This window comes from Brienomyrus brachyistius, chromosome 24 (assembly GCF_023856365.1).
Source record: "Brienomyrus brachyistius isolate T26 chromosome 24, BBRACH_0.4, whole genome shotgun sequence".
In the NCBI taxonomy this organism is placed as follows: Eukaryota; Metazoa; Chordata; class Actinopteri; order Osteoglossiformes; family Mormyridae; genus Brienomyrus; species Brienomyrus brachyistius.
The window spans coordinates 8447428-8461815 of record NC_064556.1 but is presented as its reverse complement, the minus strand read 5'-3'; the positions used below and the strand labels follow the sequence as shown (position 1 = coordinate 8461815).

The window sequence follows — 14388 nt, the reverse complement described above, 5'->3', positions numbered from 1 at the left end:
CTCCAAACCCGACGACGCCATTACCGGGCCGACCCTTCTGCAGTGGAAAACTGCACTGTAACTGGTCTCTCTTTGTGGTGCGCATCGGTTGCTGTATGTCAGTGCAGAAGCACCACTTGTTAAGAACATTGTGTCGATAAGGCAGGAAAATCATTCAGTTATTTGTTGAGAGATCTTTTAAATGGTGACAACCAAAATCATGAAATGAGGATATGGTTCCTTTCCCCCACCTCCACCCTCTCCTCAGTCTGGTCTCGGACTGAGCTGAACTATGCTGCTTGACTGTTGTACACTTGGGAACTTGGGCTTTTTTTTTTCCAAAAATCATTTTAGTCAAGAAGCCTTTTAAACATTAAACAGTTTATTCATAAAAGTGCGCTGGGATTCCATTATGACACGGGGGGAAAAAAAAACACTGAATAATCCTGTTGTGTTTACAGTACAGTTCAAACATGTCAAAATATCTTATACAAAGTCATTTAGCAGTCACACTCGCAGCCACAAGTAACACCACTTATTATACAAAAACCACCATCGACATTCAGGTAAACATGATGCATACAAAAATAGATCCTGTTATCGTATCTAACAAATCAACTCATTATCACTATAGGTTAATTATTGCCAGGCAACAACCTCTTCGGAATGAGGAGTGTTCAGAGTGTAGGAACGTCAAGCCAGAATAGTTAAAGCACAAGGGTTGACACACGCCAATCAGAAAGCAGCGACACTGAAAATGATTTGATACGGACTGGCTTAAAACACACTGATTGCACAGCATTGCAGCCAAAATTAGAGCCGCCACACTCACTCTGTTTCCTTCTCTCTCTCCCTCTCTCTCTCTCTCCATATGTACGTCTGTATTTACATGTGTACACCTTTGTGTTGCAGACATGTACAGAAAAGGAAGCCATGCACAGTAACGGAACCATCGTATGCGATGCATGAAGAGAGTCCTGCAGGAACCGCTGCGATCTGACCGCTGGAGACCGAGGTCACAAGGAAAGGTCAGAAGAGAAGCTTGTGTATCTGGCACCGTCCTTTGAAACCCAATAAAACCTTGATTATGAAACAACAAAAACTCTTCCGGCCCACTTGCCTGGAGATTTCGGGCGCCCCCCCCTCCTGTAAACCGTCACACACACGGTGGTCTGCGCTCCCGGTTCCGTCACAGCAATACTCTGAACATCGTTATCGCATTCGTAAAACCAAAGGGCAGAAGAGGAAGTCATTTTTAGTGTAGCTGCTGTTAGCCAAAGCTCATCTTAGCTCTCTGCACTCTCTACCAGAGAATTTCTGACCGGAAATATACGTAACGCTATGGTGGGGATGTCGTCCATCCTACAGGGGGCATCCTTTCGCTGGAAGTCCAGCACAGTTCTTGCAGCCCTTCTGGAGGCAGAAAGAGCACATGGAGGTAGGGTAGTGCTTACTGTAGGGGGTGGGGGGAGAGGGCGGTAAGGTGTCAGTATCCTGATGGAGGCTTTGTGTCCTGGATCTGGACGTCCTGAATGGAGGAGAGAGGACACACACTGATGTGGGCACACAGATAGACAGGTAAATCTTACAGAGGTACAGGAGTGCAAAGACATGCTTGTTAATATATACAGAAACTGAACTGCAAACATGGACCCAGATTGTGACCATGATAAGACAACAGAACACACACACACACACACACAGGATTACACTCATATCTTTGTGGGGATCAACCATTCATTTCTATGAGCAAATCCCTTATACCAACATGACGACCTTGATTAATCCCTAACCAGCCCTAACCTTAACTATAAGTAACCAAACAAAATAGAAGACTTTTGGCATTCTTAGTTTTTTGATTACTGTCACACATTTTTTATAAAAGTCTATTTCCCCTTGTGGGGACCAAAAAACAAAAGGTCCCCACAACATCGAAATAACACTTTTTTTATTGCACTGTGGGGATATTTGGTCCCCACGATGTAATATATACACATAACCCACACATACATTCGCACACGTAGATACAGACCCTCACAGCTCACGTGTTCCTATCATTGTGGGCAGTGGTGGCATAATGGTTAGGGAAGCACACTTGTAATTGAAAGATTGCAGGTTCAAATCCCCCACCAGCAAGGCACCATTGAAGTACCCTGAGAAAGGTACCGCCCCCAAGCACTGCTCCCTGGGCACTGAATTAGCTGCCCCCTGCATGTCATGATGTCACATATGGGTTAAATGCAAAGGACACATTTCATCGTTGTATGCTGTGGTGTATCAACAATGACAATTGATCTCTAAATCCATTGTGGAAACTCTCCATTAATTGATAATCCCAACTACTATAACTCTATCACTGATCTTAACCATAAATAATTAAACACAAGACTTTTGTTTTTTGATTGCATTCACAGATTTGTATAACATTGAGGCTTGTATTGTGAGAACCTGAAAAGTGCCCCTACAAGTAACAGGTTTTTCCACACTGTGCAGACCAAAAAAATAACAAAACCACACACATCGACATCTTTGTGAGGACCGTCCATTCACTTCTAAGGGAAAAACCCTGATCCCAGCAATGACGGCCTTAACCCCTACCCAGCCCTAAGAATTTTGGCCTTTTCAGTTTTTGATTGCAGTGACAGATTTTAATAAAAAAAATGGCCCTCACAATATCGAAATAATGTTTTTCTATCACAATGTGGGGACATTTGGTCCTCACAATATAATATATACACAAGTGAGACCCCTCCCAACACACACAGACACGCACACAAATGCATTCTGGCTTCTATTGCCTCAACAAATAATCATCCAACCAGGTGATGGACAGGAAACACTTAAAAAGACTGGCAGTCCACTAGAGTGTGTATATATTCAACAGTAATCCAAATAGCATACTGATTATCCAGTGACAAAATGCAACAACATTAGTATCAAATGAAATGATCCTCATCCTATTGACAATTCAGCCCTCTGGTTAAATGGCCACAGGGTGTCAGTGTTGAGGCACTTTCTGTCCTGGTGCTGTTCAGTCTAAATCATTAAACAATTACCACCTCTGGAAAAAAATCACTTAGAGGTACAAGTGAAACATACACAGTTGAGCTATATATAAGCCCAAAGAATCCAACAATATATAGACAGACAGTATCAGAGACTGACAGACAGACGGACAGACACACAGGGACATACAGACAGGCAGATACGCAGACAGAGAGACAGAGAGATGGAGCCCCACCTTGAGCGTGCTTTGCAGGACGTGTAGCCTGTGCAGCTTGTCGTTGAGTATGGCGTCGTTGCCACGTCGGACGAAGGAGCGCTTGTACTCCAGGCGGGTGGAACGCCGGGGATCCCCAATGGGCGAAACACTGACCCGCTCCAGGGCGGGGTACAGGTCCCTCATGGAGTCTGCTCTCTGCGCAACCTCCCGCTCGCTGTCTGAGAGGTACCAGAGCAGCAGCGTTTAGTCTCTCGTTTTCATAGCCTTGATTCTGCCCCATATTGACCATCCCATCCTGACAGTGACTGCCCTATAATTACCACCTGGTACTGACCATCCTGTATTTATTGTCCCATAGTGACCACCTGGTACTGACTGTCCAGTATTAACCATCCCATACTGACCACCATGTACTGACTATCCCATAGTGACCACCCAGTATTAACTGTCTCATACTGACCATTTCTTACTGACCACCTGGTACTGACTAGCCTGTATTAGCCCTCCCATAGTGGCCATCCAGTATTAACTGTCTCATATCGACTATTTATTACTGACTGCCTAGTACTGACTGGCCTGTATTTCCTTCCCATAGTGACCCTTTCTGGCTGCCTGATGCTGACTGCTCTGTATTACACATCCCATACAGACTGTCATGTATTAGCTGTCCCATAGTGACCTACTGTGTAATGTCCACCCCATACCATTCACCTAGCAGAACCCTTCCCGGCTCACCTGTGTGATCCTGCATGTCCCTGTGCTCTGCACTCGTGCTCAGACTGAAGAGTGCGTGGAGACCCCCGTCACGGGGCAGGGTATAGCTGCGGGGTTTGCTGCCCGCCCCTGGCACACTGAGCAGCTGCTCCACCCCTGTCACGCAGACAGGCCCATAGTGGTCCTGCAGCAGGCTGCGTTGTGCGGGGAGTGTGGACTGGCGCCGCCCTTCAGGCGACACTCTGTTGCCCGGTTCACCATGTGTCACATCCTCCAGAGGCAATGTCTGCAGGTAGTGCAGCCCGGTGCTGGTCAGGGGTGTCTCAATCAGGTCCTGCCATGAACGGCGCTGGCTGGATGATGGACGTGCGGGTGACACCCCACTGCTGCCCCCTGATGGGTCAGAGCGGAACTCCTCATGGGAGGAGCGTGACTGCGATGTCTCTGTGGATGACAGGCGGCTGTGCCGGGGCTCGAGGTAAGGGCTGGAGGAGCTCATCTGACGAGAGAGTCAAAGGTAAATGTGGGCCACAAACAGCTGGACAGCCTGACCTCAATAAAGTCACATTTTAGCCAGAGGAGGGCGCTGCTGCACTGCGCGCTTTCATTGTGTCCCAATACTCTGTAGGTTAATTACAGTCTCTGCTTCAAAATAAATAACACCACGCTGTCTTTGCAGGTTACAACGAGCAGCTGGAGGGCCGGCAAATTCACTCAAGCAGCAAATGATCCACACATGTTCAAAGAGTGAGGAGCACTGAGACTTACAGGAGCCTGAGGCCCCGCAGACTGTGACTGCATATGTCCCTGTGTACCAGGGGGCTATCGTCTAATGAATAAATAACCCATCCAACCAGGCTCTTCATAAGTGTGAGTTGTTCAGTAAAGTACACCAGTTCTACTCAGGTTCATGTGCAGCCTGACTGCTTAAGTAGCTTCTAAAATACACTGCAAAGTGTCAGGGTGGTATCGGGACACGTTCTAATGCACAGGGACGTATCAAAATTGTATTAGTACACTCTCTTACTGCTCAGTCAGGTGTCAGGGTGGTAATGGGACACCCTCTACTGTTCAGTCAGGTGTCAGAGTGGTATTGGGACACCCTGTACTGCTCAGTCAGGTGTCAGGGTGGTAATGGGACACCCTCTACTGTTCAGTCAGGTGTCAGAGTGGTATTGGGACACCCTGTACTGCTCAGTCAGGTGGCAGGGTGGTAATGGGACACCCTCTACTGTTCAGTCAGGTGTCAGAGTGGTATTGGGACACCCTCTACTGTTCAGTCAGGTGTCAGAGTGGTATTGGGACACCCTGTACTGCTCAGTCAGGTGTCAGGGTGGTAATGGGACACCCTCTACTGTTCAGTCAGGTGTCAGAGTGGTATTGAGACACCCTCTACTGCTCAGTCAGGTGTCAGAGTGGTATTGGGACACCCTGTACTGCTCAGTCAGGTGTCAGAGTGGTATTGGGACACCCTCTACTGCTCAGTCAGGTGTCAGAGTGGTATTGGGACACCCTCTACTGCTCAGTCAGGTGTCAGAATGGTATTTGGACACCCTCTACTGCTCAGTCAGGTGTCAGAGTGGTATTGGGACACCCTCTACTGTTCAGTCAGGTGTCAGAGTGGTATTGGGACACCCTCTACTGCTCAGTCAGGTGTCAGAGTGGTATTGGGACACCCTGTACTGCTCAGTCAGGTGTCAGAGTGGTATTGGGACAGTTTTCTGACAGGCTTACTGATGAAGGGTGTGGGTAGGTGTCGTAAGGTGGAGGTGGGCTGTCCTGCTTCGGCGTTGATGGCGTGTCGTCCTCATGGTCGCTCTCACTCCAGTAATCTACAACACAGCGATGTGGTGATGCCACACTGTCTGGAGGCTTGAGGGTGGTGGCCAATCTGTTTCCATCCACAGCTCACGCCGATCAGTAACCTCCTCTCGAACCCACAAATAGGGTCATCATCCATTAACCAAATAGAAACAGCAAAAATGGAGGGAAGTTCTTTGTGACTGATCACGCTAAAATAAAGTGCTGTATTGGAGAAGAGTGACTGGTAACTACGGACTGAAGAGAGGGAGCTGGGTGATTATGGGCGGCTGAAGCCTGGGCAGGTAGCTCCACTAATCCTGCTGACGTCCAGCTCTCACCTTGCTCCTGCCTGACTCTCTCCTGCTCCGCATAGCCCGTGGTAGCCATATTTAGTCGGCTCAGCCACCTGCGATGAAAGAGAGGCAGCCAGTCAGCGTGGATATTTACCTCGAAAAAGAGCCAATTGTGCAGGCATCTGCACCTCTCTGTGTTTATACATGCTTCCAGTAACAAAGGCATAGGAGAGAGTTTGACATTAATAAATAAAATACAAAGGTCTTTGTATTGGGTAGATGAACAAAGCCACCAGTTCCTACACCCTCCTGTGTTTATACCTGTCTGTCTGCATTTATGCCTGTTTGTGTTTATCAGTCTGTGTTTATACCTGTCTGTCTGCATTTATGCCTGTTTGTGTTTATCAGTCTGTGTTTATACCTGTCTATGGTTATACCTGTTTGTGTTTATACCCATCTGTTTGTGTTCATATCCTTTTGTTTGTGCTTCAACCTGTCTGTCAGTGTTTATACTGGTTTGCGTTTATGACATTTATATACCTGTCTGTGTTGACACCTATATATGTTCACGCCTCTCTGCCTTTATACCTGCATATTTTTTTATATCCGTCTGTGTTTGTACCTGTCTGCATAAGTTTATCCCTGTTTCTGTTTATGCACATCTGTGTTTATACCTGTCTGTCTGTCTTTATACTCTCTGTTCTCACCTGTTCATATCATCCACGCTATCAGCTGCAAAGTAGAAACTTTTTATCTTTGGATGACAAGCTTTGAAAGCACTGAAAGACAGAGAGGCAGAAATATCACACTCAGATTTTACACAGAAACCTTACGCACACATCCATTACATACACAAACATGATTCACACACAAAAGCTACACACACTGATGTCACGCACAGAAACGTCACACACTAACATCAAGTGCACGGATGTGACACGTGCACGTTATACACATGAACGTTAGACACGGCTGCAGTGCATTTGCACCGGCACTCACTACTTCCTCCGGCATTCACTGGCGCGGTCGATGTGGAACTCCGGCAGGCTCATGAATCCTTCTGCCTTCTCGTCCTGGGAGAGGGAGACGGGAGCTCTTCCGAGTTCATGCTCCATAGCGGTTCTCCAGAAAGTACGTCCTAACACCTGATCTCTGACCCTAATGCGTTCTGCTCTGGTACTGCGATAAAATTTATTTTAGGTGAATCAGTATGCAAATCCACCTGCAGCCCACTGAAGGCTCCTCCTCAGCCAATAACCCTGCTGTCCCTGTTCCCATATTTGCCTGATTCATCTCTGCTATTATCAAACTGAACCCCCCCCCCCCCCCCCCACACACACACACAACCTGACCCTCCCTCACAGAACCCTTTTCAGCTCTCGGTGCCAGAGGACGTTTAAGCAAAAGCTGTTCTTTATCTCTTTATCTCTACTCTGACGTTTTATTGTCAAAGGAGGGTCAGACCTCATGAATATTTATTGACTTGCCATAAAGACTGTTAAGTCTGACTAAGAATGACTGAATCGACCAGGAATGTGTATTGAAAAGCGTCACACATACGGAAAACTCAGATGAGGGGAAGAATGTGGTTATCCGGTGAAAATGAGTGCTGTGTTAATTGCAGCTGAATACGCATGTTTTAATAGGTGTTCACTTTGCAGCATTGCAGCCTGATCGCTGCCCCGCAGTAATATCACATATTATGAAGGTTCTTCCTGATTTGGAACCGATGTGGGTAGACAAGCTGGAAGCAGCCACAGACCGCTCACCTCCTCGTCCATGTACCAGTAGAGGCAGGACTCCTTCAGCACAAACCAGTACTTCTTCCACTTCTGGGAGAAATAACTCTTGGCGTCCCTCTTCTTCCAGAGCCAACCCTCGCAGTCGGCCTGGCCCAGGTCCCGGCAGGACACCCGGCGCTTGCTGATGGTGGGCAGGGGGATCGCTGGGGGGGGGGGGGGCAAAGTGGGAGGGGGGGTCAGAGCCGAGGTCACGTGGGGGGCGATTCCAGGGGGGCTCGTGGAGGAGTGGGGAGGACATAGGTCAGAAAGGGGCTCATGGTGATTGAAGTTTAGGATTAAGGCTGGAAGAGGGGGTGGGCTCACAATGAATCTGTTATAGATGGGACCATCTACTCGGGGGGGGGGGGGGGGGGACAAAGGTCAGAAAGGGGCTCATGGTGATTGGAGGTTAGGGTTAAGGCTGGAAGAGGGGGTGGGCTCACAGTGAATGTGGAGGAAGCAGCACAGGGATCTTCACTGAGAATAACACTCGGAGTATGAAAGAGCTTAGGAAGAAATCACCCTTTAGACCAACGCAGCAAGAGATCAACACACAGAATACAGGAGGACACAGGCTGATAAGGACAATAATAAAGACAGAAGAAGGTCATTCATCACCTGCTTTCTTCTTCTTGGACTTGGACAGCAGTGACGACGGTTGGAAGGTCTGTAAAACATTTGAAAGGGATGATCGTGAACACAGGAGCGACCTCCCTGTCCGTGCTGCTGATAGACCCATGAAAGATGGCTGGTCAGAGAGCTAAGCGTCCTTAGTAGCTGTGCCGGGTAAGCAGGATGATGGTCTGCGAGCTTCTGCAGCACAGACAGACGCCGCTGATTAAACGTGACCCCCAAACCCGTACTGCTTCCGTCTGCTCCAGCAATACACTAGAGGGTCTCCATATTCAGATGCTCTGTTTTTGCGGCTGAGTCACAGTTATGTGTCACATACGGCGTGTTTCAGCAGTGAATTTCCAGCAAGAGGAAGTCAATGGCCCTGACCCCCCCCCCACCCCCAAAAGCCTGTACCGGACTGGGGAGCTTACAGGCCTTGGCAGAGCCTGACCTTTCACCCTGCAAAACAAGGGGAGGCGGCAGGGTGAATAACACAGCACATTCTGCACAGCGTCAGTGGCTGGGGTCACTGTGTGTCCTCTAGCGCCCCCATCTCAGGGGGCTCTGCAGCCTGGTGGAAGAGCAGACGCGGTGCCATCTGCCACCGTGACATGGCACCTAGCGCCAGCCAAACCGCGTGTGTGCGACTGTATGAGTGCGCAAGTGTATCAGTGTGTGCGACTGTATGTTTCTGTGTGTATGTAAGTGAGCGTGTGACTGCAAATGTGACTGCATCTGTGTGTGTGTGTGTGTGTGCACATATTTATGTGTGGATTATGTTTATATTACATTGTGAGGACCAAATGTCCCCCACAATGTGATAAAAAACATTATTTTGACAATGGGGGATCAATTTTATGGTACCCACAAGGATCTGTGAATACAATCAAAAAACTGAAAATGCTGCATATTTTGTTTGGTTACTTATGGTTAAGGTTAGGGATGGGTAGGGGTCAAGGTTGTCATATTGGGATTAGAGTTTTCCCCATAGAAATGAATGGAGAGTCCCCACAAAGATAGGAATATATTGTATAAACCGTTTCCATCTGTATGTCCGTGTGTCTGTGTGACTGTATGTGTGTGAGAGCGTGTCTGTGTTTGAGTGTGTGTGAGAGAGCGAGTGTGTGTCTAGAACTTCCCCAGCTCATACGCTAATCCCACACACATGCTGCTCCATCCCAAATACGCATGGCACCAACATGGCAGAAGGAGGAGACGTCAGAGAGAGGAAGGACTCACATGGTACAGGGAGCTGGAGTCAGAGATGGGCGTGGAGAGAGACTCCTGCCGCATCACCTCCATCTGCAGCGTGGGCACCTGGCCCTCCTTGTCTCCCTTCCTCCTGCTCCTCCTGCTGCTGCGACTGGTCAGGTACTCCTCCGGAGGGGCTGCATCCTCGCTCACGTACCGCAGCAGAGAGCTCTCTGACAGCAAGCAGATGGGACAAGAAACAGCATCAGCACGGAGCTCAGGATGAAGCCGTGGTGATGCGAGTCACACGAGCACTTTCGGCGCGGTGACCACTGCAATCTCTGGGACAATACCGGCACGCTGACTGGGGAAGCTTCCATGGCACAATTAGAATATAAAGACAGGAAGATAAGAAGAGGAGGAATGGGATACGAGGGTGTAGGAAAATGTGGGAAGATGAAGTTTTGGATGAACTAGGTGAGGCTCTGCATGTGTGACTCATCTCCTCCTCCTCCGCCTCCACATACCTCTCTTGCTGTCTCTCTTCAGCTTGGCTGGATCCTCGTAATCCACCACCCAGTTGTACTCCACGGGCATGGAGATCGGCCGTAGCCTTCCTGAAGAGGACCCACACAGCCACCCGCAGACACAGAGGAATGAATGCCTGAGCACCCTAATGCTAACCCTACTGCTAACCGTACTGCTAACCCTAATGCTAACCCTACTGCTAACCCTAATGCTAACCCTACTGCTAACCGTACTGCTAACCCTACTGCTAACCCTACTACTAACCCTAATGCTAACCCTAATCATAACTCTAATGCTAACCCTAATGCTGGCCGGGTGGCTCTCAAGTTACCAATCACTCAGGCCTCAGAACAGTGGTGGGCATATCCTGCTTTGGGAGGACTGTGCTGGAAGACCAGGATAATCTGCAATCACATGGGAAACCACAAGTGCTTTCACACCCAAAGTACAGAACCTAGTCCCGGATTACAAGTCCCTGGGCTTTCTCGACCTCGTTCTTTTTTAGCTCCTGGCCACTTTCATGTGTCTCTTACCATTTGACAGGAACTGGGACCTTTATGCAAAATAAGCATGAGAGACACGAAATGTTCATAACTACAGTGCCATGCCAAAACCAGAGAGGATAAATAATTTGTTTTGTTAGCTATTGGAGGATCGATCGCGATCAAAATGAAACACAGCCTTTTATTTCTATTTTACTTACACAACTTGCGGCACGTTCGTGATTCTTATTAAATCAGGCCAGGAGATCGATCTTTCCTTTTCCACAGAATAAAAAGTAATAAAACGTTTTTCTGCTAATAAGCGCCGGCTATTTTCACCGCCAGCACCGGCTATATTAGACAAAAGTATATTGGTGAACGATCAAATTTTCCTATGCAGACACAAGCAATGTGGAGACACAAGCAATGGATTACATTACATGTAACTACAAACAATTCCATCTGCTCAATCTTTGCTCCACTTCATCTCCTTTTCTGCACTTCCATGTACCTTAACTGTAAGTTAGCACTGGCGCTTGTGGTCAACTAATTAGCAAGTTATCGGTGTAAGCGCCAGCCAATCAGCAGGCGATCACTGTAAGTGCCAACCAATCAGCAAGCTATCACTGTAAGTGCCAACCAATCAGCAAGCTATCACTGTAAGCACTTCTCCAGTAGTTTATGTTCGAACAAAACGTACAGAGTCTGGAGCAGGTCCTGAAGAAGGGTTCTGGAATTATATTGCTATAATAGTTCCTGCGGTATAAACATGACAAAAAGTCTCTGGTTCCACAAAAATGTCCTGTTTCTAGAATATAGTTCTGGTGTTGTGAACGCGCCTAGTAACAGGAGCGGAAGACCATAATATCCAGCGTCACTGGGACACACCAGGCCCGCCCGCCCTGAGCTAAGCATTCGGCTGATGCCCTCAGGTTAGCAGACTCGGGGATACACACAGAATGTGCGTTAATCTGTTCATGCCTTTCGGTTGGTTTCTCGCCTTGTAGCAGCACTGTATGTGAACTCTAACAGAGGTGTTGGGTCAGAGGTCAGGCGTACCATAGGTGGGCGTGCCGTCCCGACGCCCGGGTGGGGTACCCCGGCCCTTGTCGTACTCGTAGCAGTAGAGCACAGCCTCCTGCTCCCCCAGCGGAAAGCGCTTGTGCTGCTCCTGGTCCAGGAAGGAGTTGGGGGACTCTGAGCCTTTGGCAACAGGGATACCCCCATGGTGACGGGCCAGGTCATCCCCGGACAGGTTACCCTGCTCGTCTCTATGGTGAGGCAAAGGGCATCCCACAGGTGAACAAGGGCAGAGGAAAATACATACAGCATACGTATGTGAGAGGATATCTTGGCTTGTCAGCAGAGTTTATGGGTGTGCTCAGGCACCTGGGGGTATAGGGTTCTGCAGGGGGGGGTGGGATGAAGAGGTCCTGTAGGGCGGAGCTGTTGCGCCTGGAGGGGGTGCTGATGGTGCTGGAGGATGTGGCCACACTGCTGGTGGGGCTCGACGGGGCAAGCGGCTGTGAAACCAGAAAGGTCACTGGATAATTACTAGGGAAGCACCTAAATATGAATACAGTTTTTTGGAAACAGCCAGATAATGCACTGCAAAAGATATTTTTCTACGCAAATTTTCACATTATTACTCAGCTCTATGATCAATTCATATCATTGTAGACGGACACAAGATATAAACACTCATTGTATTTGGAATACAGGACTTCGGTTTCACTAACTAATCCTTCCATTTACTATAAATTATTTTAAAAAGGTTGATATATTCTGTGGTCGACCCACCAAGTACACAACAAGCAGCGGGGTGAGAGCTGACCTTTCCCAGCTGTCACTCTGGGAACCTTGCATGGGGGGGGGGGAGGGGGGGGGGAGGGGGGGGAGTGTCATGTGCAGGTTTCTTTCAAGCCCCTATACAAACCCGAACCTCTAAACCAATATATAACTTATTATTTTTAGCTGTATGTGTTGATGCCTTCCATTCAAAACAAATGTCGAAATATTAAAAAGAATGATGTTCTACTTTGTAATTCCGTGACATTATTACTGCAATTTCCCTGAATCACTGGAATTTACAATTATTCCCTTCAACTGAAGACTGTTTTTCTATATATCTCTACTATAAATAGTTTCTATTTCCAGTGCAAAACAGGATTTTTCAATTTACAAAACTTATTTTTTTTTTTGCAGTTTCTCCTTGCTTGCTAGTAAACCAGTTAGAATGAACATTATAAGCGGATATGACCAGCTAAACCATCAAGCCATCATGTGAAAACTTACCTTAAGCTCAACTATCATAAATAAATTGGTTAACCAGCTTAACCAGGTTAAGGTGATCACTGGTTCAAATGGTCAAGCTGAGCTATTTTTTTTTCAGTAGGGCTGATTGCTCAGTGTCTCACAGTTAAAATGGTGGTGGTGGGGGGTTTCAGATAGTTATATCTGTCAGAAAATACAAAATTAACAGGACTTCCAGCATGAACAGCACCCACTTCTGAAATTCTATTCAAATACAGACAGAGACAGATTATTTTGTTGTCGAACAGATACAGATAATTACATCACTGTGCAACTGTAGTAATTACCACAGGCTGCCCCACACTCACTACTGGCACCCACACACACAGCACAAGGAAATCTGCACCTCTGGATGGGGTGAGGGCACGGTTAGTGAGCAGGACACAGTCATGGCTGTGTGGCAGTCTACCTGCAGTGCGAGAGGCTTCCAGCGCATGTTTTTCAAAAGGGCGGGGGCTGAGCCTAGCGTGCTTTGGGGGCGCTTCTTCAGCGTCAGCACCACACCGCTAGGATCTCCACGCAGGGAATTGACAAGATTTCTCAACTGCCAGCCCACCTACGAGAGACGCAAACACTCATCAAACGTACTGACACACAGCGGCACTGACATATCGGGCTCTGTACCATCCGACCCTGCCCTTTGTGTCTCTTCCCCTTTTCACCTTGTGGGTCTTTCCTTGCTCCCCCTAACCCCCGAATAGCTCAGGGACTGAGTGAGTGACTTATGAGTGGACACTCTTCCAGTTATGGGTTTGATGCTGACCTTTGGTCTCCCTCACTATTTGTTTATTTTGGGCTTTTATTTTATCCTTAGTGATTGGTTTCTCCTTGTATATGTTATGGTTTAACCTTGTCTTCCTCTTTTGGTTTATCCTGCCTGTGATTTGGTTTATGTTTGCAAGTTCTTTGGCTCTTAGTTATCCCTAGTGTTGTTAGCTGTCAGTGTTTGATACCGTACAGTGTTTGGAGTTCCCTTGTTGTTATTGGATAATTGCAATCCACCTCGCCTGTTTGTAGTTAATATGTCTTCCCTTTGATTGGTTAATTGATATGAGTTACACCTGTCCCTTTTCCTCCCTGGTTTTCTGTTTGTATTTAAGTTCCAGCCTTAGTTCATGTGTGTTGATGCGTGTTGTAGTACTGTTTTCGTTTTTTCTAGTTCTGTACCCTATGTTGTGTTTTTCCTCCTTGTGGTTACCTTATTGGATATTTTTGTAGATAGTTCTTTTTTGTAGGGTCCTTTTGACCCTTCATGGTCCTGTTATGTCGTAGTTTTCACAGTCTGTTCTGTTTCCCCCATAAACCCCTCTGTCTTGGAGCTTTTAAGTGGATCATCACCTTTTTTTCCCCCCACCTCTGTTATTCTACGCCATGACACTGACACAGATAATCACTGAGACATGCTATCATGGCCATGTAAAAGCACTGAGACGCAGCAAGACTGACAAATGCCTCATTTCCACCAA

At 47.5% G+C, this 14388-nt stretch overlaps 1 protein-coding gene across 1 annotated transcript in view; it reads right to left on the bottom strand.

Annotated features, from left to right (window-relative positions):
* Positions 1-363: 363 nt before the first annotated feature.
* Positions 364-14388, bottom strand: part of LOC125720140 (connector enhancer of kinase suppressor of ras 2-like) — a 35122-nt gene continuing 21097 nt past the window's right edge. The window contains exons 9-22 of the mRNA XM_048995275.1: positions 13332-13478; positions 11999-12132; positions 11669-11880; positions 10127-10216; positions 9648-9832; positions 8412-8460; positions 7782-7957; positions 7012-7085; positions 6720-6791; positions 6058-6125; positions 5651-5748; positions 3938-4415; positions 3221-3420; positions 364-1507 (exon numbers count right to left, since the gene is read on the bottom strand). Of these exons, the coding sequence (XP_048851232.1) occupies positions 1466-1507; positions 3221-3420; positions 3938-4415; positions 5651-5748; positions 6058-6125; positions 6720-6791; positions 7012-7085; positions 7782-7957; positions 8412-8460; positions 9648-9832; positions 10127-10216; positions 11669-11880; positions 11999-12132; positions 13332-13478 (2025 nt within the window). The 3' untranslated portion in view covers positions 364-1465. The remainder of the gene's footprint in view (positions 1508-3220; positions 3421-3937; positions 4416-5650; positions 5749-6057; positions 6126-6719; positions 6792-7011; positions 7086-7781; positions 7958-8411; positions 8461-9647; positions 9833-10126; positions 10217-11668; positions 11881-11998; positions 12133-13331; positions 13479-14388) is intronic.